This window comes from Protopterus annectens, chromosome 9.part0 (assembly GCF_019279795.1).
Source record: "Protopterus annectens isolate FY-2018-M chromosome 9.part0, PAN1.0, whole genome shotgun sequence".
Taxonomy (NCBI): Eukaryota; Metazoa; Chordata; order Ceratodontiformes; family Protopteridae; genus Protopterus; species Protopterus annectens.
In genome coordinates, this window is record NC_056743.1 from 1,389,339,517 (window position 1) to 1,389,367,177 (window position 27,661).

The 27,661-nt window shown below is 34.4% G+C and overlaps 1 protein-coding gene across 1 annotated transcript in view; it reads left to right on the plus strand.

Annotated features, from left to right (window-relative positions):
- Positions 1–679: 679 nt before the first annotated feature.
- LOC122812084 (uromodulin-like) overlaps positions 680–27,661 on the plus strand; it is a 42,303-nt gene continuing 15,321 nt past the window's right edge. Inside the window, exons 1-8 of the mRNA XM_044084353.1 lie at positions 680–751; positions 6,961–7,046; positions 8,706–8,723; positions 11,241–11,252; positions 13,778–13,966; positions 18,854–18,946; positions 24,812–25,023; positions 25,470–25,630. Coding sequence (XP_043940288.1) covers positions 705–751; positions 6,961–7,046; positions 8,706–8,723; positions 11,241–11,252; positions 13,778–13,966; positions 18,854–18,946; positions 24,812–25,023; positions 25,470–25,630 — 818 coding nt within the window. The 5' untranslated portion in view covers positions 680–704. The remainder of the gene's footprint in view (positions 752–6,960; positions 7,047–8,705; positions 8,724–11,240; positions 11,253–13,777; positions 13,967–18,853; positions 18,947–24,811; positions 25,024–25,469; positions 25,631–27,661) is intronic.

A 27,661-nucleotide genomic window follows, 5' to 3' on the forward strand; every position in this document is an offset into this window, starting at 1 on the left:
CAAACAATATGTCAATCCTAAAAATAAAAAGCCTTTGTCTTCAGCTAAGCTGGCTTAATTATTTCATACGTCATTTTTTAAATGGCAACATAAGTACAATTTGCAAACATAATAAACATGAATCATTTCAGTTTCAGTATGCTTTTTATTTTGGGTCACATAGCTAAATAATTATTGTACTATTCAAAAGTAGCCAAATAGTTTTGATTAACAAGCAGTACACTTAAAATAGCCTCAGACAACCTTCCACTCCCTTTTGAAAATTACTTATTACATCATTGCACTGTTTTCTATAAAACACAGAGAAATGATCACTGCCTCAGTCTGTGAGCACCACTGAAAGGTAAGACAGCTTTCTTCAGTTTCTATATAACATCTAGTGAAACTTAAAGCAATATTATATTTACATTTCTGTCTGATGTTCATATATTTGCTACTGCCCACTTAATATAAGAGAGTATATAACTAGTTTTATAATTATTATTCTATAGCAACAAAACAGTAGGAACAGCAATGCTACTTGTTATTGTTTACTTAGAAAAAATGCTTAATATTAAGTTATGTGTAAATGCTATAGCATGTCTAACATATTTTTACATTTAGATATTTAATTAAGTGCTATGCCCTGAATCTGTAGCTGCATAAATTCAAAGACTGTAATTTATGCACCAACAGAAGCAGAGGACAAAGAATGCAAAGGTTACATGATAGGATGTCCTCATGTGTCACGCCCAGCAGCATGGTTCACTAAGTAAGTGCATGCCTTAGGCGTTTTAAGAACTTTTTAAAGTCTGTGAGAAACTAGCTGTGTAAGTAGATACAGTTGGTGTTCCCAAAATTCCCAACACAAATTATTAAATAAAATGTTTGCATTCAATCAGGAGCATTTGAAAAACATAGGAAATGTTTTAAGACCAAACAGATAATCTTAGATAAACCAAAGAATAATGAAAAATGTGCAAATTGAAATATGTTTTCGGAAGGAAATCCTTGGAAGTATGGCATGCTGCACTCACAACAAATATAGTAATATTATTATACAGGATTATGATAGTTCTAACACTGGGAACTAATGAGGCAATGCTGGTCAATATCTGTTTTCTATAAGTCTGAACTAAGGGGTAATGTAGATGACAAGTGACCAAAGCAAAAATAAAATTCAAGACAGCAAGTGTTATACAGTATCAGATTATCGGACTCATGATGATACCAGTACCACAGGAGTAAAACTTCTAAGATGCCGGATGGTATGGAACTGAACTATGCTGTCCTTCCCAGTTAACATTATGCAGGTGGAAACCTGGCACTAGTAAGGAAAAATACTGTATTTGATGCATTTAGTTAATACTTAATTTATAGAGAATTTGGTGTTAGATATCTACTCTGTCTAGTTCGATACCCACACAATGAGGAGAACTGAGTGAGTGTAGCTGTTGAAACATAACATGTAGTAGTTTAATACCACATGTAGTTTATGCATCGTGTATGCTTGCAGTGAGGGCTGGTAACATATATTATCTGTTCATATGATATTCAAGTGAGTATTCAGCTATGGATTTTACAGTTTTACAGCTAAGTGGTTTGGAGATATATTTGCCTATATAATAGATCTTCATTTGTTTGCTCTAAAAAGCCTTGACTTTTGGTTTTGTTCTGAATGTTTGCTTCATATTTTAAGCAGAACTGTACCATGTTAACAAATGCAAACATTTTCAAATATTAGAGTACACTGATTTCTTTGATACGCTAAGACCACTATCAGTAAGAACATCTAGTAAATGTCTTAGCTATAGAATAAATCTATCAGATAAGAGAAAATGTACTACAAGATTTACAAGAGAAAGTAAATTAACAGCTATAAAAACATTGTAATTACTTTTTTTAAACATTTGTTTAAGAATAGTTAGAAAGTAAAAGTCATGGAGAGCATTGCATTTTTTTTTTCATTTTTATGTACATTTTGTATATGAAACAAATGCAAACATTTTGCCTGTTGTGTAAAGGTAGCATCCGTGCCTGTGAATGATACTAAAAGAAAACAATGATTGAAAATAGCCAATTAGAAGGCAGGATTTGATCTGTGTCTAGACATATAGGGTCTCTATACATGCAATGTTTCTAAATGCATTGTGTGAGTACAATTTTCCATGAGATGTTGGTCTATTATAAGTGGCTGCATTTTTAAATGTTTAACTTTATGTCAAGTATTGTAATTTTAGGTGTATCTGTTGTAATTGCTAATTACAGAACTCACATATTGTATGTTTATGAATGTTAGATTGGTACTATGTTACACTTTAGATTTTATGAAGGTGATTGTCACTGCTAAACTTCCCTTTTCAAAAATTGCAATTGACCTCATAGCTGATAAAATGAATCAGAGAAAGCAGGGGCTCAGTTCAACACAGGGGCCATGGGGCTTTAAAATGAGATTGCAACATTTGGAAAACGCCATGTTACTTCATAATTTTATAGTAGAATGAAATGTAACCTTTGGGAATGCAAATCTGTGACATAACAGCATGTGGAGATATAAAAATGATTGGGTTTCAAGACAAACCTGAACCTAGTAGAGTTGCTTACTGATTGTGAGGAAAAGAAAGATGTGTATCATAGATAAGCTTTTGGGCTTATTTTATAATATAACAAGAACTTAAAAGGCAATGCTGCAACAAATGTTTAGAAATTTCTGAGTACCCCCTAAACCCATTATGACAGTATTATGGACAAAAAGATATGACTTGCGTAAAATAGAAAAAATATTTATGGTCTTGATCTAGTACACTAGATGTGACTGTAAAAAGGGAAGTTGATTTAATGCTAATAGTATTAATGATAAGCATTCCTTATATAAAGGTATGTCATATGTAAGCACTGACAGGTGTATTGTGAAATTATTTCATTAGACAAAATAAAGCCTTTGTGGCTGACCTCATCCTAGGGAGATGGATAGCATGACTGTTAGGACATTACTGATTGTAATGCCTTGGATGACAGAAAACTCAAGATAACAATCTGAGTAAATCTTGTAGAAGAACATTACAAATGCAATGTTAAAATAAGAGTGAGGATAAACAAAAATAAAGAAGAAGAAGCATGTACTAAGTTGCAAAAGGAGAAGATCAGAAATCTAAACTGGAAACAAAGATGCAAACTTGCAAACAAGTCTTAAATAAATAACCCTGCATGAAGATAGTGAAAGTGATGTTAGCAATGAAGAGGAAATTCAAAAAGCTACAGTCAGGAATCAGTTACAGAGATGATAAAATAGACTAAAGCAAGAAAAAAAAGCAACCATAATGTTTACTGGAGGACAAAGGATTGTGTTTTCTAACTCTGAAAGTGGAATTGATAGAAAGATAGTGCACGATGCAGCACTAATTACTACCTGCAGCAAAGGTGCGGGGGATTCAAAAAAATGCTGAAACATGTCATCTTACTTGTGAGTCACATCATGCAACATTCACCTCAAATATTAGCACTGTACAAGCACAGCCTAAATGTTAATAGTGCAAAATGGCAGGACTGAAGACTGGCTGTAAACAAGCATAAAAAGAGATAGCTTTGAAATATACTAGATGCATTAGTAAACAAAGTAAAAGTGTGTGTTTGTGTGTGTGTGTGTGTGTGTGTGTGTGTGTGTGTGTGTGTGTGTGTGTGTGTGTGTGTGTGTGTGTGTGTGTGTGTGTGCATGCATGTGTGTGTTTGTGTGTACGTGCGTGCGTGCGTGAGTGTGGGTGGTTGTGTGTGTGTTTTTTTAAGGGGGAACTTGTAGGGTAAAGTAAAAATATGTAATTGTTATTGTCCCTGAAAGAATACATACAAATATGAAAATGTGAAGCTTAAGAAAGTTGTCTCATCATAGCTTAGACCTCTTCTTTGCTTTCATGATGGTATAATAAAGGATGAGGACTAGACAAAGATCAATGGTAAAACTGAGGCTCAAACCAGATACCATATAATGTCTATACTGAGAGCAAATAAAGATATTTTGATAATAGATGGATTATTTCACTTAGTAATAAACCTTGCTTAAAAAGGGATATAATGTAATAGCAACTGATTACATATTTGAAAAAAATGTAAACATAGTTATAACAATGAACAAAGAAGAAAAAATGAAAGACAGAAACAATGAAGGAAGCAAAGAAAGAAAAGATAAAAAAGAAGCAAAAGAGAATCAGTAACCACATATGTATTTTAACTTATTTTGACAACTAATTAGTGTTTAATATATTTGTATGGTTCCATGTACTTGATGGATTTTATTGTAGTAACTAATATTGGTTGCTTGTTCCAGCTGCCATACCATATATGTTTTTGATATTAATACTGAATCGAAACTGAAGTATGAAGGGTTAGTTCTGTAAGGCAGACTTACAAAAAGGAATTAAATAGGCCACATGAGCTGAACATCAAAATGTTCAAATCACAATTCCCTGGTAGTAAGTCCCTGAAACTGACAACTCTAATGCACAAACATACTGTACATACATATTTGAGCCTGTACAGTTTAGTTTATAGCCCAATGTTACATATGCTGAATCAAGGCATTCTTTGTTATGGTTAAGCCTCATTCACCTAACTCATGGGGGCTTTACTCTCCGCACCTCATTTCTTTATTATCCTTACTCTAAGGTTGTTGCACCTTGGAGAATGAGCGATGATAAACATATACTGCCATCTCTAGCAGAACTAATTTATTACATAAACCTCCTCTGGAGAACTTATTAAACTTTCCCTATAATGCTATAGTTTCCTAAATGTTTCTTATCACCTTACCCTGCTTATTGCACTTGTACTTCTATTAGTAAACATAATGCCATATCACCATTGATATTATAATTTATTTTTTTATTTATTTATGGTACTAAAATATTTAATCACAGGCATTGAACATACAAGTTGTAAGATGAATGAATGCTAGCAGCTCAGGAAAGCCAGTACCTCTGCTATTTTATGTTCCTGAGTCTGAGCCCTGATTTTTAAATTAATTTTCATGTAATGTCAACAGTTATCTCACATACTATTTACTCTTACCTAGTATTGTAACACTTTCTGCATGTATCAGCATTAGGAGAAAGGACACTGATTCTCTTAACAGTGCCCTCTATACTGTTTGCTGTGATATCCGTATTAAGCCCCACACTTGAAAAGAACCAATCTATATTATTTTTTTTTTAATTTTTATTTCTGCAACGCATGATTTACCATATAAAAAGTCATTGACTTACTATACACATTTTAAAATTACTCACTATTGCTCCCCAGTACAATTTTAATACCCCATTGACTGCTGATCCTTGTTATCAGTTTTGTTATCTTTATTGATCATTCCACCCCACCTCTGTTGTTTTTCAAATAAACTGCATTTTCCTTTAACATAATCCTTCAGCTGCGTAGGCTGAGTATGAAATTGTTCATATCATAATTATTTGAGCTTTACTACTCAAGTGATAAGCTGTTTATGTTCTGTTGCTTGCTACATATTGGAGTCAAAAATTGTTACTCCAAATGTAAAGCATATGAAGCTGATATTTTCTTACTACTTGGAAATGTGGACAAGAAATAATACAGATTTAATTTTCTGGTTTGTTTGGCTTAAGGCTGATTCAATAAGAAGTATTATATTATCGAAGAAGCAGAAGTCTGTAATGATTCAGTCACTGATGTGTCTAGCTTCCTTGTTGTTCACTGTACACTGCCCGATAAATAGGAACAATAAATTTGAAGACGTTTTGAAAGTTAAATCACTTTAACATTAGAAAACATGAAAGAATAATAACAAAGGGTCTATATTACCTTGTTGAAAAGCATTTTTATCGAATGCCTTTTCGTCGACACATAAACAGCAAACTCTCAAAACTCCGATCAGCCATTTCAGTGAATTTTTTTCCCAGGGGAAAAATGCTTGACTGTTGTCAGGAATATGCCCCTTTCTCCACTGTAGTGTGATCTCAGAGTTGGTATATTTACTTAGGGGTGTGTGGAGACTGAAGTCCCCCATTCATAGGGTCTGGAAGCTTGTTTGGTTGTTGGTTGGCCAAGTGATTTTTTCCCCCTGGGAAACAAATTGGTGAAGTGGTCATTTGGAGTTTTGGGAGTTTGCTATTTATGTGTCAATAAAAAGGCGTTCAATGAAAATGCCTTTCGACAAGGTAATATAGACCTATAACAAAAGTAAGAATGCATTGTACATAATAATATCTAATATTTTAAACAAGTTAAAGAAAAACTGACATAGATGATGGAATGCATGAAGTGTAGTAAGAGGGGACTTAAATGCAAAAATATGAATAAGAAAAAAAATGCCATATTTAATCAGAAAACGGTCATATGACTTTCTTTGCAACCTAAAAAAAAAAAGAAAGAAAATGTCAGCATAGGTAAAAATGAAATAATAAGGTTATGGCAGTGAGACTCATTAATGTGAAAGTCTGTTAGGGAACATTTTTTTAAAAAACTCTAAAAGAATTATGGCATCGTCACACATGATGAGAAATTATTTTAAGAATCCTTATTTCAGAAAAAAAGTTTTGCAGATATACTGTATGAGATGAGTCAGAAAAGGAATAACAAATCAGATTTTTTTCAAAATCAAGTTCATTTGTCTGTTTGATACTAAGTACTGTATGTTAGAACAGACAGGTAAGATGATGAATTGTTACCTGTAATAGAACAAATAACAAATGGTGCTATAACTCTTACCAAGATAATAACACAGCCTTCAAAATGTTATGGATAGACTCTTAGGAGTTTATTCCCAACATTGCTCTTCCATAATATATACTATTTATGTGTAATGCAAACTGTTAATCTAAATACAACCACTTTTCCAAAATAAATTAATAAATAATTGAATAAATAAATGAAACAATAATTATGCACAGTGTGTCTCATAGTCACTTGAAGAAAGCCGGAATACCATCTAAATCATTGTTTTATCTTTATTATCAACAGTTCCTATAAAATCCATAATCAAAACTTGATCGGGAAAATGAAATTCCTGTTTTTAGCAACATTATTTTTCTCCTACATTGTACCAGGTAAAGTATACCATACTTTAATTATTTTTAGTACAGTCATAAACAGCATAGCTTTCATCTGAAAAACATATTATCATGAATCATAGAAAGCTTTTTCATTTGGTTAAATTAATAGGTGCATAATCATAGGCAAGTACAATCTGATCTACTAATACAACTATAGTAGTAAAGGAGCAAACCAAGACTGAAAGTTCTCAAAAACATATAAATTCATTGCACACAAGTGTCGAATACAAAAGCAGTCGAAGCGGAGATAAAAAATCCAATTTATTCATGAACTGGTAAGCGCTTTCAGCCCTTCAGGCTTCCTCAGACCAATTAAACTTAAAGAAAATGATTCTACTTTATATAATGCATTGATTAAACAACTAATTAATCAAACATGTGGCAGGTCCATTCAATCCCATTAAAGCCGTATTCCCATTAAAAAATAATCTGACAGTAAAAGACTGTGATCTAACCTAACCACAATCAAATATACAAATATAAAATATATAAGCAATTTATAAAAAATTAAATAAGCAATTTATAAAAAAGTTAAATAAGCAATTTATAATAACAGACGTAGGTAAAAACAAAAACAGTTTTTACTGGGTGTTAATTGGAGCCCATCTATGCCTAACATATTTTGTTATGGTTTGCATGCTTGTTGCTATAAATCGCTTATTTAATTTTTTATAAATTGCATCTATATTTTTTATTTGTATATTTGATTGTGGTTAGGTTAGATCACAGTCTTTTACTGTCAGATTTTTTTTAATGGGAATACGGCTTTAATGGGATTGAATGGACCTGCCCATGCATTATATAAAATAGAATAATTTTCTCTAAGTTTTATTGGCCTGAAGAAGCCTGAAGGGGTAAAAGCACTTACCAGTTCATGAATAAATTGGATTTTTTATCTCCGCTTCGACTGTTTTTGTATTCAATACTTGTATGCAAGGAATTTATATGTTTTTGACAACTTTCAGCCTTGGTTTGCTCCTTTACTACTATCATTTTATTTTTAGACTTTGCTTCTGGTTTGTTGGAAAGGAGCATTTACTCCCTGGTTTCATTGTTTTGTGCTTTATTCTGCTACAGTCTGATCTACTGTTATCCTAAAGCTCATACTGCTGTTCATTGTAAATATCTCATGGCAAAAACAATTATGTTCTGTTTTTAAATAAGAGTATTGCTGTAAAGTGAACTTTGTTCTGATACTAGTACAAAAATAAGCATGGGCTGTGTCCATCTTTGTGTTATCACTGATTATTTTCCTGAAAAGAGCTTAAATTTACTGATTCCTTACTAAATGTCTAAGCTGTCAAAATAATTCCATTGCTCATGTAGTTCATATGTCTTCCAGCCCTACCAGAAAACCTAATAAGACAAACAAAATATATTTATCATGTTTAGTTATTAACCGACATAGAGTGCCCTGCTGCTGACTTGTATGAAATCCATTTACAAAGTGAGGACATAAATTTAAATTTAATATATTTTCTTAGTATAGTGCATTATTTTTACTATTACATGTAATCACACTGTGCTCTGCAGTTTATTTGAATAATATTTTCTCCTCTAAAATGTATCACATTTTCATCATGTATGCATTTGCTCAGAAACACCATAAATGTAAAATTTAGTAACACTGATTTTTTTTCCTCACGTATGCAGGCCTTTCTTATTGCTTTGGTAAGTAATACTTGCATTTTTATATTTTGTTTAGCTGTCATTTTAAAGGAATATCTATTTCAAAAAATGTTTATCTGGAATGTTTATATAAAAACCATCCCATTATTTTAATACCACGTGTGTCTGCAATGCTGGTTACATTTAACCACACACTAGCTAGTCCTTAATGCCCGACTGCATAATGATTTCAAAGCACAGCTCCACTTGGGCAATAGATTCCCATTTCTAATGATTTCTGTAATGATAAAGCTTCACAGCTGCCCATTAACATAAAGGGAAATCTAATCCACTTTCTGGCACTGCCATTTCCGTTTTGCATTTAATTTTTTTAATGCAGATGCTTTGGCAATGTTGGTAGCATATTACCACCTGAACAATAACATAATAATAAGTCTGAGCATTTAAGAATTCAGCATCTTTTACTGCACAAAAAATTAAAAATTGAAACGTTTATACTTTGCATGTATCACATACTAGTTTCCATATCAGATTAAGTTTCTCAGAGGACACCCACAGATGTATGTATGTATGTATGGAAGAATATTTGCAACTACTTACCAGCATATTTTTAATTATTGAAAATATTTATTGGTTATCTACACAAGAAACTAATGACAAGAATTAAAATTCCTAAGGATACACTTAAAGAAAATCATTCACATCTGAAATCAGCAACTAATACAATTATAATTTTTAGTAAATTGCTTCAGATTGCTACATCTAGTAAACATGTGACTATTTATAAAATTTACAAATGTTTGAATCAATATTACATTTATATAATAAGACTGAGTTCAAAATATATTAAAAATTGACTTCAATATTTTATATTCTAAAAGGGATCCCATTGACTCCTTAGTCAAATTTCTCAAAAAAATGGTTGTACTTTAGATCAAAATATAAATGTATTACTTTAGCATTTGATCTTAGTTTGATTGTTGTTGTTTATTTGTTTAATTGCTACCCTCAGAAGTTGGAGGAAGGCTTGAGTTTGAGAGGTAGATTGTTTTGAATTATTTCCACGTTCTTGTTATAATCTTTCCCGACATCGTTAATATAAGCCATAGAAGTAAAAACTAATCATTTTCAGACAATCATCTACATACTAGCATCTTGAGAAGAGGAAATGATGGAACCTGTGGACTTACTGTATAACTCAGAAATATTATGCCACACATAATCTTCCACAAACAGACATTTGCTTGATGTCTCCATCTTATGTTAGCTACCCTGGTATCTACTCACATCCTCTAGCACAGGTTTGCTCTGTTTTGATGGAAAACATGTTTTATTCAAGAAGGTGCCAAGCAAGACATTAAAGATAGCTGCCTCTATAGCCATGTTCTAGTACTGATAAGAAGAGCAGTACTCTGAAAGGGATGATGAGGTAACAGATAGCACAAAACATGGACATGACTGGATATAATAAAACAAATCAGAATGCGATATATATAATCTAATCAAGCCACTTTTAAATTATTTTTATTGACTTCAGTACATAACTAAACTAGACAAACTAGGCTCCTTTCAGTTATGTCCTAGTTACAGAGAAGGAATAGTTCAGAAAATATTATGGTACATTAATACACAACTGAATGAAAACAATAACATACAGCAATGTGCAGGTAGCAGGAATGTAAAAGTAGCAATTTTCAAACATCATACAGAGTAAATTGCGCTGAGGATTAAAAGTAGTTCTATCCATTCTTCCTCCTCTGTTATGCACTTACCGTCTTAACTATTGAGGTATTTGCTTTTAGTAATTTTTGTTTTCAGCTTTGTTCACATAATTATTTATAATTTATCATTTCTTGCTCATAGGCTGGTATGTATGGTGTATTCCATCTTTTCCATTGGAAGACTACATGTATTTCAGTTTCAAAAGTTATATTCTGTTAATAAAGAATATTGTACAAAACTATAACCACATGGTTTTAATCATTTTATCAGGTCTAAAAAGGTCATAGACTCTACATTTTAACTACTGTTTTGCATGTTTTACTGCATACACTTCTCAAGATGAAGTTTCAGTGCTCTTTTAAGATCTGGTTTAATTGTAACACTCTTAGATAACCCCAAGTCACTATTTTTATCCTAAGATGATTTGAGCTTTAGATTGTATCTATATCTTAGGCCTGATTTAAAAAAAACTTGCTCTGAGTGTAAGTGACTAATTCATGCAATAAATTTTCTTCATAAACACTTTACAAATGTTGGTTAAGACTATGCAAGTGTATTGAGTATCGGTACTAAGCAGGACTGCCTTACTCATGATACATAGCTCTGTAACTAAATATTTGTGTGAGCATGAGGGCATGCATAAATATTTTTGTACCCAGCTTTCTGAAGATAGTGTTATTTTAGCTCTTTAAGATTACAAAACACTGTGCTACACCTTGAATTCAAAAGATTTATCTTAATAGATTGTATGCTTGAAATGTTGACATGTAAAACTAATTTAGAATACTCTGTAATGAGCAACTTTTAACAAAATGTTTCTCTTTATTACTATTTCAGCTTCCAATACTAGTAAGTAAAATAAGCATTTTTTCATCTTTTTTATTTCATTTTATGGTCGAATATAAAAGGCAAAAAGTATTGTGTTACTATCTGCTAAGTACTTAACTAGTGATATGAAGCTATATATTTATAGATATAGATATATCAACTTGGAATTAATAGTTAAGTGGACTCAAGCAGTATACAGATTCTTGGTGCTGACAGAAGAATACAGCACAAGCATGGATTATTTCCAGAGGCACAAAAATGTCAGAGATTAGCACACCAGAAAAGAGTGGGCTACAATAAGTGAGTGTGAATTAGAGCTCAACATAGTGGAGTGAAAGTCTTTAGTATTAAAGTCTCAGACAATGACTAATGATTCTTTGCTGCTACAAACTATTGAGTTACTATGTATAATGAAATGTTATTTAATATAAACTGCATAATAATTATTGATGATTACAGCATCAACATTTCTGCTTCAGATTAATTCATGTAGCTGATATAGTAGACATTCCTCAGTGTATCTAGCATTGTGAAATTCACAAGGGTTTCAGCATCAGATATGATCTGTGTGTGTATGTGTGTTTCTGACATTAATATAACAGGGAATGTTTAGATACGTCATCTTCCTTTCCCAAACACTTGATAATGATGGGACACATTAGCACAGGGTGACAAGTTTGGATAAATGTCATAGTTAATGATGGGACACATTAGCACAGGGTGACAAGTTTGGATAAATGTCATAGCTTTGCCACACCTCGTCATGTATAAAATGAACAAGAAGTGAGTTCAACTCTTTGTTCTGCGCATTCACTGTTTCCTACAGTAAATCACTGCTGACACAGTTTCTAAGTGTGTGATAAAGAAAACTCCTTTTGAAATCTGAATTCTCCATTCTTTAATGTTTTTGCTATCGTGAAATTGGTATATACAGCTTCATTGGTTGTGCGAGCTTGCCCCCCAAAACAATGACTTTAAAGGTTTTTATTGGGTTGAGTCCCCAACAAGAGTTTGTTTGAGTTGAGACTTCACTGAGCTGAATGCTGTGGACTAAGTACAGCACAGTTCCCAAATACCTGACATTAAAACACAATGGGTAGCCTCAGACACATTATATTTCGCATCTAACCATCTGATGTTAATAATATAAGGAACTTAGTATATGGTATCATACAGCATATGGCATATTGTTATAAAGTATCCAACTATGCTAATAATACTATTAGTGCAACGGTTTTACTGCAAACTGTTCCAAAAGCGATCTTACTGTGCAAAAGAATAAAAAAAAAAACAGAAAAGAAGAATACCATTGGTATCTTAACAGCACTGCTCAGTTTGATGGGGGAATATTGGTCCAGGTAAGTGAGCTTGGGGATACTAGGGTGATAGCTGGACTTACAGACTATTAATAGATTAGTAACAGTGGAGGACAAATCTGAAGCAGCCTTAAGAATTGAAGTGAACTTGCAAATACAAATAACAGAGAATATGTGTTTTATTTTGCTTTCATTATGTCTCCTCTCTCACTGCACTTTTAAGGAAACTAGGTTCTATTTGTTAAAAACTAAGTTCTTACGCTGTGAATTTACATTTTGCAAGATTTTTAGTTTGAGTATCATTTACGTTTATTAGCCATGGCTGCTGCATTACTGCCTGTTTAAATTAATTTTCATTTCAGTATTTCAGCTTTGTTTCTTGTTAATTTCAGCTGTTTGCATGACAATGCAATTAGGGACTGAAAGTTTTGTTTGATGCTTCCTTTATAGACTGTTATGGTTGTTTGTATGTGTGCATGTGAATATGTGTGTAGTGAAAGTGGGATGCATGTGTCAGGCTTTTTTTTCCAGTGCAATGAAATTGTTCAAATTGTATGCATTCATTGCTTGCAAATGCATTGTTTTCTCGCTTTTATTTTGCTGGTATATAGCATTTTGTGTGGTGTTACTTTTTCAGTTCAATAACTATTACAGCTTTAGTCCAAAACAAAAGGTTTTCTGTGGGCTTTGGAGAAAGAAAAAAATCAGGAAAGCAAAATATCATACTTGACCATTTTAAATGTCCATTTAAGACACATTGTTAAAAATGCAGAGTAGTTCATAGTAAGCCATAACTTTTAAAGCTTTTTCACTTTTTAAAATGCCATTAGTCAGCAATCAGAAGTTATGTTGGCATGGTTCTGCTGAAATAACTATTGTTAGTTAAAATGTGTCTCTGGTAATGATGTGGCTCTAGACAGAACCATTCTTAAATAATTTCTGTAAGGTATTACTCAACAGGAAAAAAAGTCAAATACATCAGCACATTCAATAAAAAATGGAGTGGTGATTTACTTTCATACATGTTTTATAATCTGTATGATTTCATTACTTAATACGTGTTTACCAGGATTCAGAACAAATGCCTTTGTAGCATAGACATTCAAATAATTATTTTAAATGCATTTACATCTTATTCCAAACATGTTTTTTTTTTTTTTTTTTTTTTTACACAGCTAACCTTTCTTTCAAGATAAGGTTAAAACGTGTGTCATTTATTTTAACTTTTAGCCCTTCCAAGCTGTGTCGTCTGTGATCCTAATGCTTCATGTAAAAGAGGGAATGATTTTGCATGCGAGTGTAATGCTGGTTACGTCGGAGATGGAGTAAAATGCTACAATATATCAACGTGTGCAATCCAGAACTGCTGTGATCCTGGTTTTCAGTTTAACACTACCACCAACTGCTGTGATCCAAAATGTAAGAAAAAAATGAGTTAATTATATATGAAAAAATAATTATATGAATAATATTGCATTTTGTCAACATAGATATGAAATAGAGTCAGAGAAGCTCTATGAATGCAATTTTTGAGCTTGATGTTTGTTTAGAAATAGAAGAAGTGTCATAAGTTTATAGGTTAGCTGTCCCTGTGGACCAATTTAAGCTTAGCAAGTCATCACATATGAGAATCAAACAATGCACCTTGTATCTATAACATAAACACCATGACCATTATGCCAACCTCTCACACCTGCACTGGGGGTGGCTTGGATATTACTTGATCTTCCAGTTAACTGGATCAGCTCAGACTGGAGAGCAAAGTGAGTAGCTGAGGGCACTTGAGCAGGGGATCAGGATGCTTCTCATCTGTCAGAGAGCAGTTACAATGCAGAGAAAACAGAGCATAATAATTTTATGCATGGTATCAGGAGGGAGGAGTTAATAAAGAAAGGCAGTCCATTCATCCATTATCTGTTACCTACATTTCCTAGTTCAGAGTCACAGGTAGCCACTGCCTTTATAGGTAGACAGGTGGTATAAGGAAGGAACAATTCTGGATGGAATGACAGTCCTTTGCAGAGTACATATATACTGACAGGCACCCCCCCCACACACACACACACATACACACACACACACACACACACACACACACACACACACACACACACACCACACCCACACACACCCACAAACACATACAAATGCATACATCCATATAGTAACACATGCACACAAACACACACACACATATACACAAACATACACTCATCTGGACAATTAGGATCACTGCCTTTGGGGCTTACAAAACTGCCTCTGCAGTTATCTCTGTGGGGTAATGAATGGGAAAATGGAGAAAATATGCTTCCATGCTGATAGATGTGAGTCAGAAGAGAAAGGCTTATAAATGGGGTAAAAATAAAAACCTGCAAGACAATTGTCTTTGTAAGTCCCACCCATTATTTTTGTGGGTTCACACATGAATGAACTAGTTGAGTAAAGATTATTTGGTGTGTTAGGGCAGATGAAAACATCACAGGACAGATTTTGGTAATAAATCTCTGATCTAGAGTTAATATTAACATTACATTGTGGTATTCTCTGTGTCCTAAGTATTTGATTATACAAAGCATACAATACTAGGGTTTAAATAATATACAAAATAACAAGAATAAGGAATCTCAAAATAAATGTTTTGAAAAACATTTTTTCCAACCAAAGAGCTGCAGTCTAGACAGTCGGAGCAGAGATTACAGCTGTAGTTATTGCTGTACAGGGTTTGAAAACCTCAGCCCTTGTTTGTCTACTGTGTGACTTTGAGCCAGTCACTTAAACAGACATTGTTCATGAGTCACTCGTGAAAAGAGGCTATGAGTCTAATGGGCCTACCTGGTTAACAAATGGGATTTTTATTGTTATTAAATATTACAGAACAGGTTACATGATTACTAAAAGTCACAGGAAATAAATGCAAATTTGTCTGAAATCATACTGACTGGCTTAGTTTAAAGCAGAATTCAATATAGCCTCTGCAAGAATCTTTAGTAGCATTTATTGCATGTTTCTGTGGGAACGTTCTAAAATATTAATGGAAAAGACAAGAAAACTGTTACTGATATTCTACAGCATTTCATGTTTAGAGAGACCCAGAAACTCACCAGAATGCAGAGAGCATATCAAGACTCCACAAGCAGAAAGGAGCTATTTGTTACCACAACAGCATGGCTTATTACCCTAGTTGTGTTGTGTTGTAGTGTGCTACAGTATTGTTTCTATGGTACTTCATCATCCAAAGTATGCATAAGGGAGAGTAACAGCTTGCAAATTACTTTGTCTGATATAAATTAGAAAGGATGATAGTTTAAAAAACAGAAATGATAAAAATCACAATTACTGTGTCAGTGCTGCTGAAAGTTACAAAAACATTACTTCATACACACCTGCAGTCCTGTTATTTCCCTTTTTACAAAGATGTAGTTCATTGTCTCCAACAATAGACTAAGAATATTTACTGTTTTTGAAATGCTTATGCCATCAATTCACTCTCTTTCACACACACACACACACACACACACACACACACACACACACACACACACACACACACACACACACACACACACACACACACACACACAACACACAGATTTGTAAAACATTATTTCATTTTTTATTTTTCCAAGCAGAAATTATGGGTCTTCTTTTCAATGGCTATATTTTGAGAAATGTTGATTTTATACAGAAAAAGCAGAAACGATATAAATGGCACTGTTTTTCATAAATGCCACAAGATGTTTTGTTGGATTTATATTATATAGTTGAAGCTTTAAGTAATCAAATACCTAAAGCTCGACAACTAAACAGCGAAAGTTGTAAACATTGAACAGCCACTTCCACAATTTCTTTCATAGAGAAAAATTTTCTTGGGTGGACAAAAAAAATACTTTCAAACCCTAATCGAGTGGGGGTCATCACCCCCACTCCCCATGTAGGGTCTGTGTCCCCTACACCCCCCAACTAAATATACCAACTCCAAGATCGCTCTACAGTGGAGAAAAGGGCAGACTCCCAGTAATGGCCAAGCAAATTTTTCCCTATGAAAAAATTTGCAGAAGTGGCCATTCGCTGTTTTTAGCTTTTGCTGTTTAGGTGTTGAGCTTTAGGTACTCGATTACCTAAAGCTTTGACTATATAATATAGAGCCGTTTTGTCTGACAATAAGTAAAACATATTTTGGCTTGGTTTAAAGGATGGTACAAAGAAAGTATTTAGTCTCAGTGCAAACTAATTATTGTACTGTAAAGTTGTTTTGAAAATCCACATTTATAGTAAATCACACACAGAGATTTCATATTTTGTTCTTTTAAGAAAGAGACTGCAAAACACAGTAGTCTGATGGTTCTGTGATCATTGCCTGTAAACTCAGTTTAACAATGAAAAATAGCAAATGAAACAAGTGCTTACATGAACACTTAAATGCATCATGGCAAGCTCAGAAACTGATAATTAGGGCAATCATGTACACCTGTGTTGAGTAGATGACCAGAGAAAGGTTGCTTCCCTCAAAATATGTCTTTTTGACCATTTAATTAAAATCCACATCTTAACATTTTCTGCACCACCCCAAGGCACAATAATACAAGAAATGATTCCTTCAAGTACAACAGAACAGAGGGCACAGCTCCCTGCATAGGGATTAGAAGATTTTTGCCCTATAAGAAAAATTATTACTTTTCTATCTATTATCCATAACCCTGTAGATATGCATGTGTATATGTCTGTACATATGTAACAGAGATGACTGAAAATAATTCACAGAAAACACACATGAATGAAAACTCATATTTTTTAATAATAATTTGCCTACCATATTTTGTAGCAATTGATATTACCTTAAAATGTATTTGGCCTCATGCATCCAAATGTGGGGGAAAATGCCTCCCCAACATTTACTTAAAAATATACTAACTCCAAAATAACACAACCATGGAGAAAAGAAAAAAAATGCACACAGCAAATCAGTGCTAGTTCAAAAATGGAAACCACACTAGTACTAACCATATATGGGTAACGTCAGTCACCATGTTTATAATTACCAAGGTAAAGATGTTCATATATTTCCACATATCTGTATTTGTCTATTACGGAGCACTAATTAACTGTATCACATTCTACTAAATGTGCTTCAGTCAAATAAGTAATAATTTAATAGTGTTTTCAACCATTTAGATTCTCTCGTTTGTGATACTGACAAATGCTGCTTCACCAGTATTTGGGAACCCATACATGTACAGTGAATGTAGATATAGACACACACACACACACACACATACACACACACTTTTATTTTCTTTACCCAAACTTCTTTTTTTCAAAAAAATTCATAACCATATAAAATGTTCTGTATTTATAAATGATATAACACACTGCCCAATTCTTAGCTTTGAAAATCAAGAATATTTCAGCTCTTCATATATATATATATATATATATATATATATATATATATATATATATATATATATATAAAACATCTAATTTCATAACACTGAGACCAGAACATCTAAAACCCAAAATATCTAAAATCCATAACATCGAATTTCATAACATCTAATAGTACAAAATCACATGAAAATAACATCCGCTCCACATATAACAACATATAATGACACCAAACTACCAAACACACTTTTTACTACATTTTTGCAGGGGGGGGGGTTGATGCAGTGGGGTTAGGAAATTAACTTTTTTTCCACTGTAGCACGATCTTGAAGTTGGTATATTTAATTTACGGGGGGGTTGTAGGGGCGGAGCCTCTCACATGGCGGGTGCAGGCGGGCTTTCCCCCCCTGCAGAAACGTAGTAAAAAGTGTGTTTGATTGTTTGGTGTCATTATATGTAGAGGAGATGTTATTTTCTTGTGATTTGTAGTGTTAGATGTTATGAAATTTGATGTTATGGGTTTTAGATGTTCTGGTCTCAATATTATGAAATTAGATGTTATGGGTTTCATATATATATATATATATCCTATAGACTAATTAGTACAAAATACAGACTGTATTCACTTTATATTTATATATTAAAGTATTGTTGCATTTTTCATTGTAAATCAGATATGTATATACATTAAAAATGTATTTTAGGATCTGCACTTGAAATGCAACCATGCTTATATTAGAGTAGTAAACCAGTTCTGAGATGTGGCACATATTGTTTTATTCTGCATTGTGCTTTACTGAAATGCTAATCCCACTTCTTTATGCTCTGCATAAGTAGGCCAGTTTGAAAGGATATGTAATATTATGGATAAAATATTTTTCTAATTATCATTATCTATGTTATATACCTTTTGTTGTGCAGTGTGCTTACCAGCTTGTGCCAAGGATGAACTATGCCAGGGTTCTGGAAGAGCATCAAACTGTTACTGTAATCCTAATACATATACTGGGATTGGTAAGTCTCATAATCACCCACATAAAGTTGTAATTACCAGCTGGAATTATGGTGTTTTTAACTTTTTAAGAACACAAAAGTTACAGCACATCTTAAAATGCATGAAGATAAATGTTGAGGGTCCATGTTTGGCTACCGAAAACAATAAAAGGGGAACGGCTAAACCTCGAATGGAAATGAGCGAAACAAAAAAGCAGCAATCAAGGACATCAATGGAAATAAATTCACTGAATGGCCATAGTTGGACAACAACCAGGACGTAATGCGTACATACTGTTAGTAAAGGGAAACCTTTTAAATTTTCCCTGTTCCCCACTGTAGTGCGATCTCAGAGTTGGTATATATATTAAAGGGGTGGGGAGGTACAGCCCCTACCTTGGTTAGTTTTGTTTGCAATGTTGCCCGACTATGGCCTTTCAAAGGATTTCTTTTAGATGATGCCCTTGTTCACTGCTTTTTTATTCCAATCTTTTCCATTCAAGATTTAGCCATCCATGTTTTATTGTTTTTGGGAGCGAACATAAACCCAAATAGTGATGGTTTATCATAATAATGCAATTTAATGTCATGACCAGTGGAGTCATAATTTGTAAGATGTGGTTGAATACACAACTAACAGTCACACATTTTGCACCTGCAAACATGTTGTAAGACTTCTCTCTACTCCTGAGGTGCACCTTTCCAATAAATAGTTCTTCTTTTCAAAACCTCATGTGAAAAAGAACATTTTAGCCACAGCTAAACAAGAAGTGAATGATGAATTCAAATTGAAGGATTCACTATAACTGTTCAAACCCACCTGAGCTCACCCAAGAGCTTGTAAATGACAGCTAGAGTACATATGTAGTTATTTTTTAGGTGTCAGAGCTTATCATTTCACAAACTCATGTGATGCTAATAACATATTATTTTACCCAGTGTGTAGAGGATAAGGTGATCATCCCATTACCTTAATATATTCACAGCAACTACAAGAAGAGAGATGATTGACAGGGAATATTACTACTGTATTTCTCCTTTTCCAAGGTATAAATTTACTTTAGACCACACACACCTTGCTCTCATGTACGCACTTATGGGCTTACTCATCTGAAAAGTGTGCAATGAAATGTGCAAATGTCAACTCAAGATACCATGCATGAGCAACTGTGACTCACACTGAGGGGATCTGAGCAAGTCAATGCAGCACTAATGTAATGGGTTTATGTCAGATTATTGAGTTTTTGGGAGCTCAAAGTTCATATGGTCAAGACCATATGTTCGATTTTCCGAAAACTCAAAGCATTGGTATGAAGATCATGGTACAGTGAGGATTGTGGAATTTGCTCTTGTCTATACTGTGATGCAGTCTCAGAGTTGGTATATATAATTTACTGGAGTGTGGAGGCACAGCACCCCTCCCCCGCAAAAACAAATATTTTGGTTGTTTTTTGATTGTTTTATTTCATTAAAGTTTTCAGAAAATTAAACATATGGTCTCAACCATATGAAGTTTGAGGTTCAGAAAAATCAGAACTTGGCATAAATCCTATATAACATAAGTCTTAAAGTAAGTTCAGTAGCAAGTTCAGTGAGTAGCAACAAGCTGATCATTAGTGTTTCAGAATTTAGTAGATGAAGAAGTTGTATGTGAGCTTGTACTTACATACTTAGCTGCTATACAATGGGGTCAGAATTTTTATAAGAATGGACATTTAAGAAGATTATACATAAAGTAAAATTAAAGTTCAATCAATGCAATTTCAATTCTCACCCCCAGATGCTTTTGTGGCATTACATAATGGTGGTTTATATAATAATTTAGTGGCAAATGTTCTTGTCTTAGTCTAGGACCTTGGGATTATGGGCTCTCATGGAAGATGCAACATGCTTTTATAGTATAATCCTCACCAGTGAATATAGCACAGAGCTTTCAGAATACCTGGAGGGGTGATAGCTCCTATTGTCCCATAGTGGCAGTTTGATTATAACTAGAAAATGTATTGCTTCTTGTTAGGATATGAGACATATAGCTACAATGGAGGATAGGGCATCTGTAGAAAATATGCACTTGCTGATGGATATATGCAATGATCCCCACCCCATCATGAAGTGTTGACATGTTCACACTGCACCCCTGCCATCCTACTGAAGACAGAAATTGACACAGTTAACACCTTCATAGTTTATTCATGAAGCATAACAGTGTTAAAGAGTAAGATGATATAACACACGATACAATATAATGACAGAGACAACATAACTATTTCTGAGTAAAGACTCATGGTATAACTGTTATGAATGACCTGGTGACTAGTGTCCAGCTGAGGCCATACATTTAAAGTCAAGTCAAAGCTGAAACAGCTCAAGAAATCATTCCTCAGTTACTTAAATCACCGTAATTGTTTCATATGTTTGATTAACAAGTTTAGAACCCAGTGGCTTTCAAGAAGTCTGAATGCCTAAATACCATACTGATACTTTCTCCTTGCCATCTAGCAGTTTCAGCCATACATGAAAAGAGATTTTTATTCAGAGGTTATGAAAATAATGCTGTCCAGGAGGTAATATGTGATGTAAAAGAAACCAGAAGACTTTTTGTGTGCTCTAGATTTTACTAATGTAATTGAAGGGAATTGATGAGCAAAATACTGAAAGCCTAAAAGGAAATCAGTTTTGTTTGTTTTAGATCTATAAGGGATATGCATATAATGAAGCATGTTATAAGTAACAAATATCAAATGATGACCCTAAATCAAGTGCAACATCTGTCCCTGTCACATTCCTTCACCTTCAAGCTGTATTTTCTCCCCAAATCCAAATACTACACAGAGTGCATAAAAACAGTCAGCAGACCAAATAACTAAAGCATCTTCTCAAACTCAGAAATGAAGCATGTTAAAAGTGGAAAGTAAACCCCATCAGTGAAAATCATACTGCTTTTGTCACCCTTAGGAACCTAGCCTAGCATCCAAGAGCATTAATGCATTACAGACCTTCTCCACTGCCTTCTGTGACTTAATTACTAACTCCCCACCACAAAAACACCACTGCCTCCCCCCTAAAAGGCATTATTCAACAACTAGATCTTCTTCTAGATTTTCATCTCAATGGACTTCCACCTCACAAAACTTTTACAGCTATGTCAGCCAGACAACGTGAAGAAACTTCCTTTTATTACCTAAGGCACTATCTGGAGGCATAAAATCCTGCTCCACTGTGGAAAAGAATCACACCTCCTAAAATCACATAAGCAGTCCTGGAGAAAAGGTCATTTTCTTGCTGTTAGAATAACACTAATAGACACTGATACAGACATCTTTTACAGCAAAACTAAACTACCATGCTTAGATTTCTTTAGCCACCTTCCTGAAATGGAAATTGACAACACTGTTGCTAACTGTGAACTTCCTTCTCGCCACATTGCATCCCTCCCTCTCTTATACCTCAGACATATAAAATTAAAGGAAGTCTCAGAACTACTCAACATCTCCACTAACACTTTTCCTGGCTCTGACAATCTTCACCCATGGCTTGTATATCACTGCAAAGAACAACATAGCCTTCCCCAACTCGCATATGTCTATTCAGAAACATCAGGCCAACATCTGGAGAACAGCTCTTATTAATAACCACTGCCAAAACAATCCACAAGTCTATATAAAATTATTTAAAATGATGTGCACTCAGCTATCACAATGTAGCTATCAATGCCTTCTATCTGAGAAGTAACACGGCTTCTAGTCTAGAAGGTGCACCATATCAGCTGCATGAATCTAAGTGATGACATTTTACAAAATGCAGCCACAGATTTTATTTGTGGATCTCCACAACTTATGTGATCTTATCGATCACACTATTCTAATGATAAAATTTAACAGAAGTTGGCATCAGTAGTAATAGGTTTCCCTATTTTCAAAATTTCATCCTAGACAGACACTTCAGAATTAAAACTGAATCTGTTTATTTTTAGCTATAACACCTCCGAATAAAGGAGTTCCACAAGGGTCCATTCAACCTCCTCCCCCATTGTCTATCTTTAACTACCTTATGGCCTGTTCCATGTTCCTCTCCTCACATATACTAACAATATGGTTATCTTCAGGTCAAATCATTCTCATACCAAACTGTTGCTGCAATCAGACCTATGCATACTAAAACAATGGCTGATTTATAATAACCTAACAGTCATTCAAAAAATAAAACCATCATGTTTGGTACACCTAAGCAATTTCACATTGTCCTATTATCTTCAATGTTTCAGACCTGTTAAACGCCATTATTGAAATTACAGCATTTCACATATCTTGGAATCTGACTCAAGCAATTACTTAACTTCCATACCCACACAAGTAAAACTAGAGCTAAAATCAACTGCCTCCTTTTCCGTGTTAGCAAAATTTCACCTTTCCTCTTTTTACCTGCCAGGTCCATCTCTCTCTCAAGTTGAATATGTTATTCCCATCATTTCTTACACCTCCAAGAACGCCTTATAAATCATCTCCAAGCCAACTGCAATTTTATCACTAACTCTCCAATACAAAACACCACTGCCTCACCCCTAAAAAACAAAATAGTTCCCCATGATGCAACAACCAGGTCTTCTACTGGTTTCTCAACTCATTGGACTTCTACATCTCAAAACCTTTACATCTATGTCAACCAAACTATGAAGAAACTTTCCTTTATAACCTAAGGCACTATTCATAATCAGCTTCCACTCTCCCAACTGCTAGAACTAACCTGCACTGTACTAAGCACACCTTCTGTGAACTACCCAGGGAAGGAAAGATATTCATAGATAGGCATCAGCCTGGATGTCTTCGTGGGCTATTTTAAGCCTAGCCAATTTCCCTTAGTGACAGTCAAACCCTGTACTTCTTTTTTGTGAGGCAAGCACCTTGATCATTATGTTAACTCCCAACCCAAAATCAGACCAATGTAGGTCAACCATACAGTTCATAGGTAAATACTAGACAATCAGTTATATGTTTAGCTAATAACTAGAGATCAGAATCAAACACTGCACCTTGTATCAGTGAGATTAGCACCTTTCCCATTATGCTAAACCCTCCATCCAGATAACAAATGCACATAAAAATAAATAATAAATAAAATATATTACTAAAACATTAAGATGATTTCATGGGAGAATACAGTATATCAACATGTTGGTTGTGGTTGTGTCTTTTGGCTTTTCCCTGTTAGGGGTAGCCACAGCAGAACTCTGGTCCGCTAATGATTGGCAGTAGATTTTTTATGTGCTGAGTTGCCGACCCAGACGCACAACCTTCAATGAAGGTACGCCCATTCACGCATGTCTCCACACAGAAGACGCTCTAGCTGAGAATTGAACAGGACAACATCTTACTGTGAGACGACAACACTACTGCAGCACCACCACATTGTATAAACGTAAAGCTGCCTGTGATAATTCTTCAGTTTTCCATTTTATGGTCTGGAACAGTTTTGTTTAATCAAAGGAGGCAGAACTGAGCCAGGGTACTAGAGTCAAAGGAGTATGATTGGTGGATTTTAATTAATGCCACACATTACCCATGTTTAAATAAAATGGTTAGCTTGAAGCCAGTGTTAAAAACTATTGCACTTCAACACAGTTTTAGCTAGTTTTCTTTATTGTTTCATTGTATGTATTTTCACTACGTTATCAAATTGTTATAAAATGTTTATCTGCAAGCATTGTACAGAATCTCCTAAAATACTGAGACATGCATAAGCATTCTCTCTTTATATATAACATGCAATAGCTTTTTCATTTTGATTGCACTTTAGCACCACTTTGAGTCCATTATTTGTTTTGTTTTAATTATTCATACCTATTTAGTCCTAGTAGGTTTAATCAGTTTCTTTTTTATTAACATATAGGACTCTCAGCCCTTGTCCCAGCCCTTACCTGCCAGTCAACTTCATACACAATTGGTATTAGCAAATGCCATTTGGATGCTTTGGGCCTAAACTCATCAGCAGTATATCTAAATAACATGACGTGCAGAGGATCTCCACAAATAATTGGCTCCCAAAGCATGGTTGCCATTACAGTCAATCAGAACATTCTGCAGTGTGGAACCATTGAATCGGTATGGATATTCTGTATATTAATTAAATATACCAGTGTATGGGGCAGCTCATAGAAGACTGTGTATTTTGACATAACTTCACAGAAACTGGTTTAGTCAAAACTCATGTTTGTAAAGCAAGATAAATTTATGTTACTGCTGGGGTAAAGAGTGATCTCTATAGAGTTCCCACCTCCCCGCAGATGGCCTACTCTTTTTAAGTAATGTACTATTTTTTTAGGTCAGTGTACCTTTATGTAAATGTTATTCATGATCTGTGAATCTAGAGTTACTGTAAGGATGTTTTCCCCTAAGTAGCACTTAGCTGAAATCTGTATTTGATTAATCTGGTTATCAGAGAATTGTTTTAATAAAGATGGGCTCACAGAGAAAGACAGTTTGCATAAAGTAAAATATGTGTTGCAGTTTCTAATATCTTCATCTTAACATGTTTTTCTTCATTTCAGAGTAATAGCACACATGCAATTTTTTCCAACACGCTCTTCATTGACCCTGCTTTAGTCCAGGGATTATTTTATACATCTGCTGGCATAAACATTCCATTCCATTGTGCCTATCCAATAAACATGACAGCAAGTGTGTTATCAGCAGTAAACCCAGTTATAAGGTAAATCTTCACTTCATTGTTTTTTTTTTTGTGTCTCTCTCGCTGTTTCTCAATAAAGTTAATTCAAATGGTGAGCTGGATGGTGTATGGAGTGAGTGTGGGTGGGGTGGGGAGTATTGAAAGTTCTGGAGAGTAAGAGTAGCGATAAACATTCATTTTCTTTGCAGATGCATGCCTGATATTCAGTTCTTACTTCATCACATGATTCACTATATGTGGACTTTCAGAAGTATTCACATTTAGGTAACAACATCCAAGGACAATTTATGGAAACATCATGGTTTTGGTATATTAAGGAAAACAGGTCTTTATTTAACATGCCTTCCCTGACCCACAGGTATTATAAGACGTTTAACCCATTCTACCCAGTTTTCTGTCACTTCTAATTTGCATTCTCCTTATTATCCACATAACTGAAACGTTCAGAACAGAACATTTTTGAGCAAAACTAAGTTCATTCATGTGTTACCCCCAGATAACCTGTTACAACAAAACATAGATCTGCAGTACAAAGCAGTGTAATTATGGTAACAAAGCATGGAAGCTCAGACTTAGTGACATCTTGCAAAATACTACAGACTACATAGGTTATGCAGCTGTTTGGCTAGTATTATATACAAAAATATTTGTATAAGATATATGATTCTTCAGTCTCAGATTAATCAAGCTTAAATTACAATTTTATATCATTTCATAGATTTCTTAATAATCTCCTCACATCTTCCGAACTGAGGATACTGCTCTATGGGCCCAATGCAAAAAAACTTGCTCTCAGTGTAAATGACCACTTACTCTGAGAGCAGGTCCTTTGGAATCTGGTACAAGGATAAGCTTGTTTATAGGTAGGCCTTACACTGAAATAAGTCACTAACACTGACTGTAAACCTTTTAGAATTAGAGCAGATTTACACCAACAGTTCTTTCAGAATCTGGCCTTGTATCTTCATTTTGATGTGCTCTCATGCTTTCTGAGGATTTCCTGCACTCTTGACTTCTGTCAGGTAATGGATTCCTTTGATAATGTCATTTATCCTTCTTCTTCCTCCATTTCTTCATTTAGTTTTGCTGACTCTGTCTCCTGTCATTTTCCTTCTCTCCCTACTTGCCTTAGTTTCCTTCATTCTCAAAATTCTCCTACCTTTTCCTCACGGAAGCTTTATTTTGTTAACTCTTTCTCTACATCCCTTTCTCCCTTTTCTGTTTCTCTGCCAAATGAAATTTTTAGTAGCCACAACCCTTGAATTTTCTTCCTGCAGATACTAAACCACATGCAACTTCGAAGCACTTATTCCAATAAATTACTTCAAAACCAGACATACACTGTAGCATGAATTATGTAATAAGAAAGGAGGCTATTGCTCATATATCCAGCAGGGGAGTTGGTGTTGCCTTTGTCCTCACTGTCCTTTTTATTCAGAAACAACAGGTTGATGTGAGGAAAAAAAAGGTATCCCATAATGAAAATACGCATCTCATATTTTAGTATTTTTAACAATTTGTCTTAGAATGCATTTTTCTTTCTTTTTTTTAGAAATGCATTTTCTTTCCTCTGAAGTGTTATTTGATTAAAAAAGCAATGTCAGAGGGTTAAGGGGGTACAGCACCAGCCTTTATTATGAAATCTATTGAATGCACTGGGAAAAGTTCAATAGTGGCACACTATTATGACTTAACAGAAATAATTAGCATACAAAGTAGGGGCACCAGAAGGTGCTCATGCCACACCTTCTTTTCTATAAACACTCTAAATCCCATTTCCCTCCCTGAAAAACTCTTTTTCCTCTTTTCAACAAGAATAATATTAATATTCTGTGTGTGGGCTAGAGGGACAGGGGAGGATTGGACCGAGTGGCCAGTGCTGGATCTTTGTGTGTGGGCTAGAGGGACAGAGATGAGTAGGAGTGACTGTTCAGTGCTGGAACTCTGTATGTGGGCTGGAGGGATAGAGGAGGACAGAAATGATTGGCCAGTGCTGGATCTCTGTATGTGGGCTGGAGGGACAGAAGAGGATGGAAGTGACTGTCCAGTGCT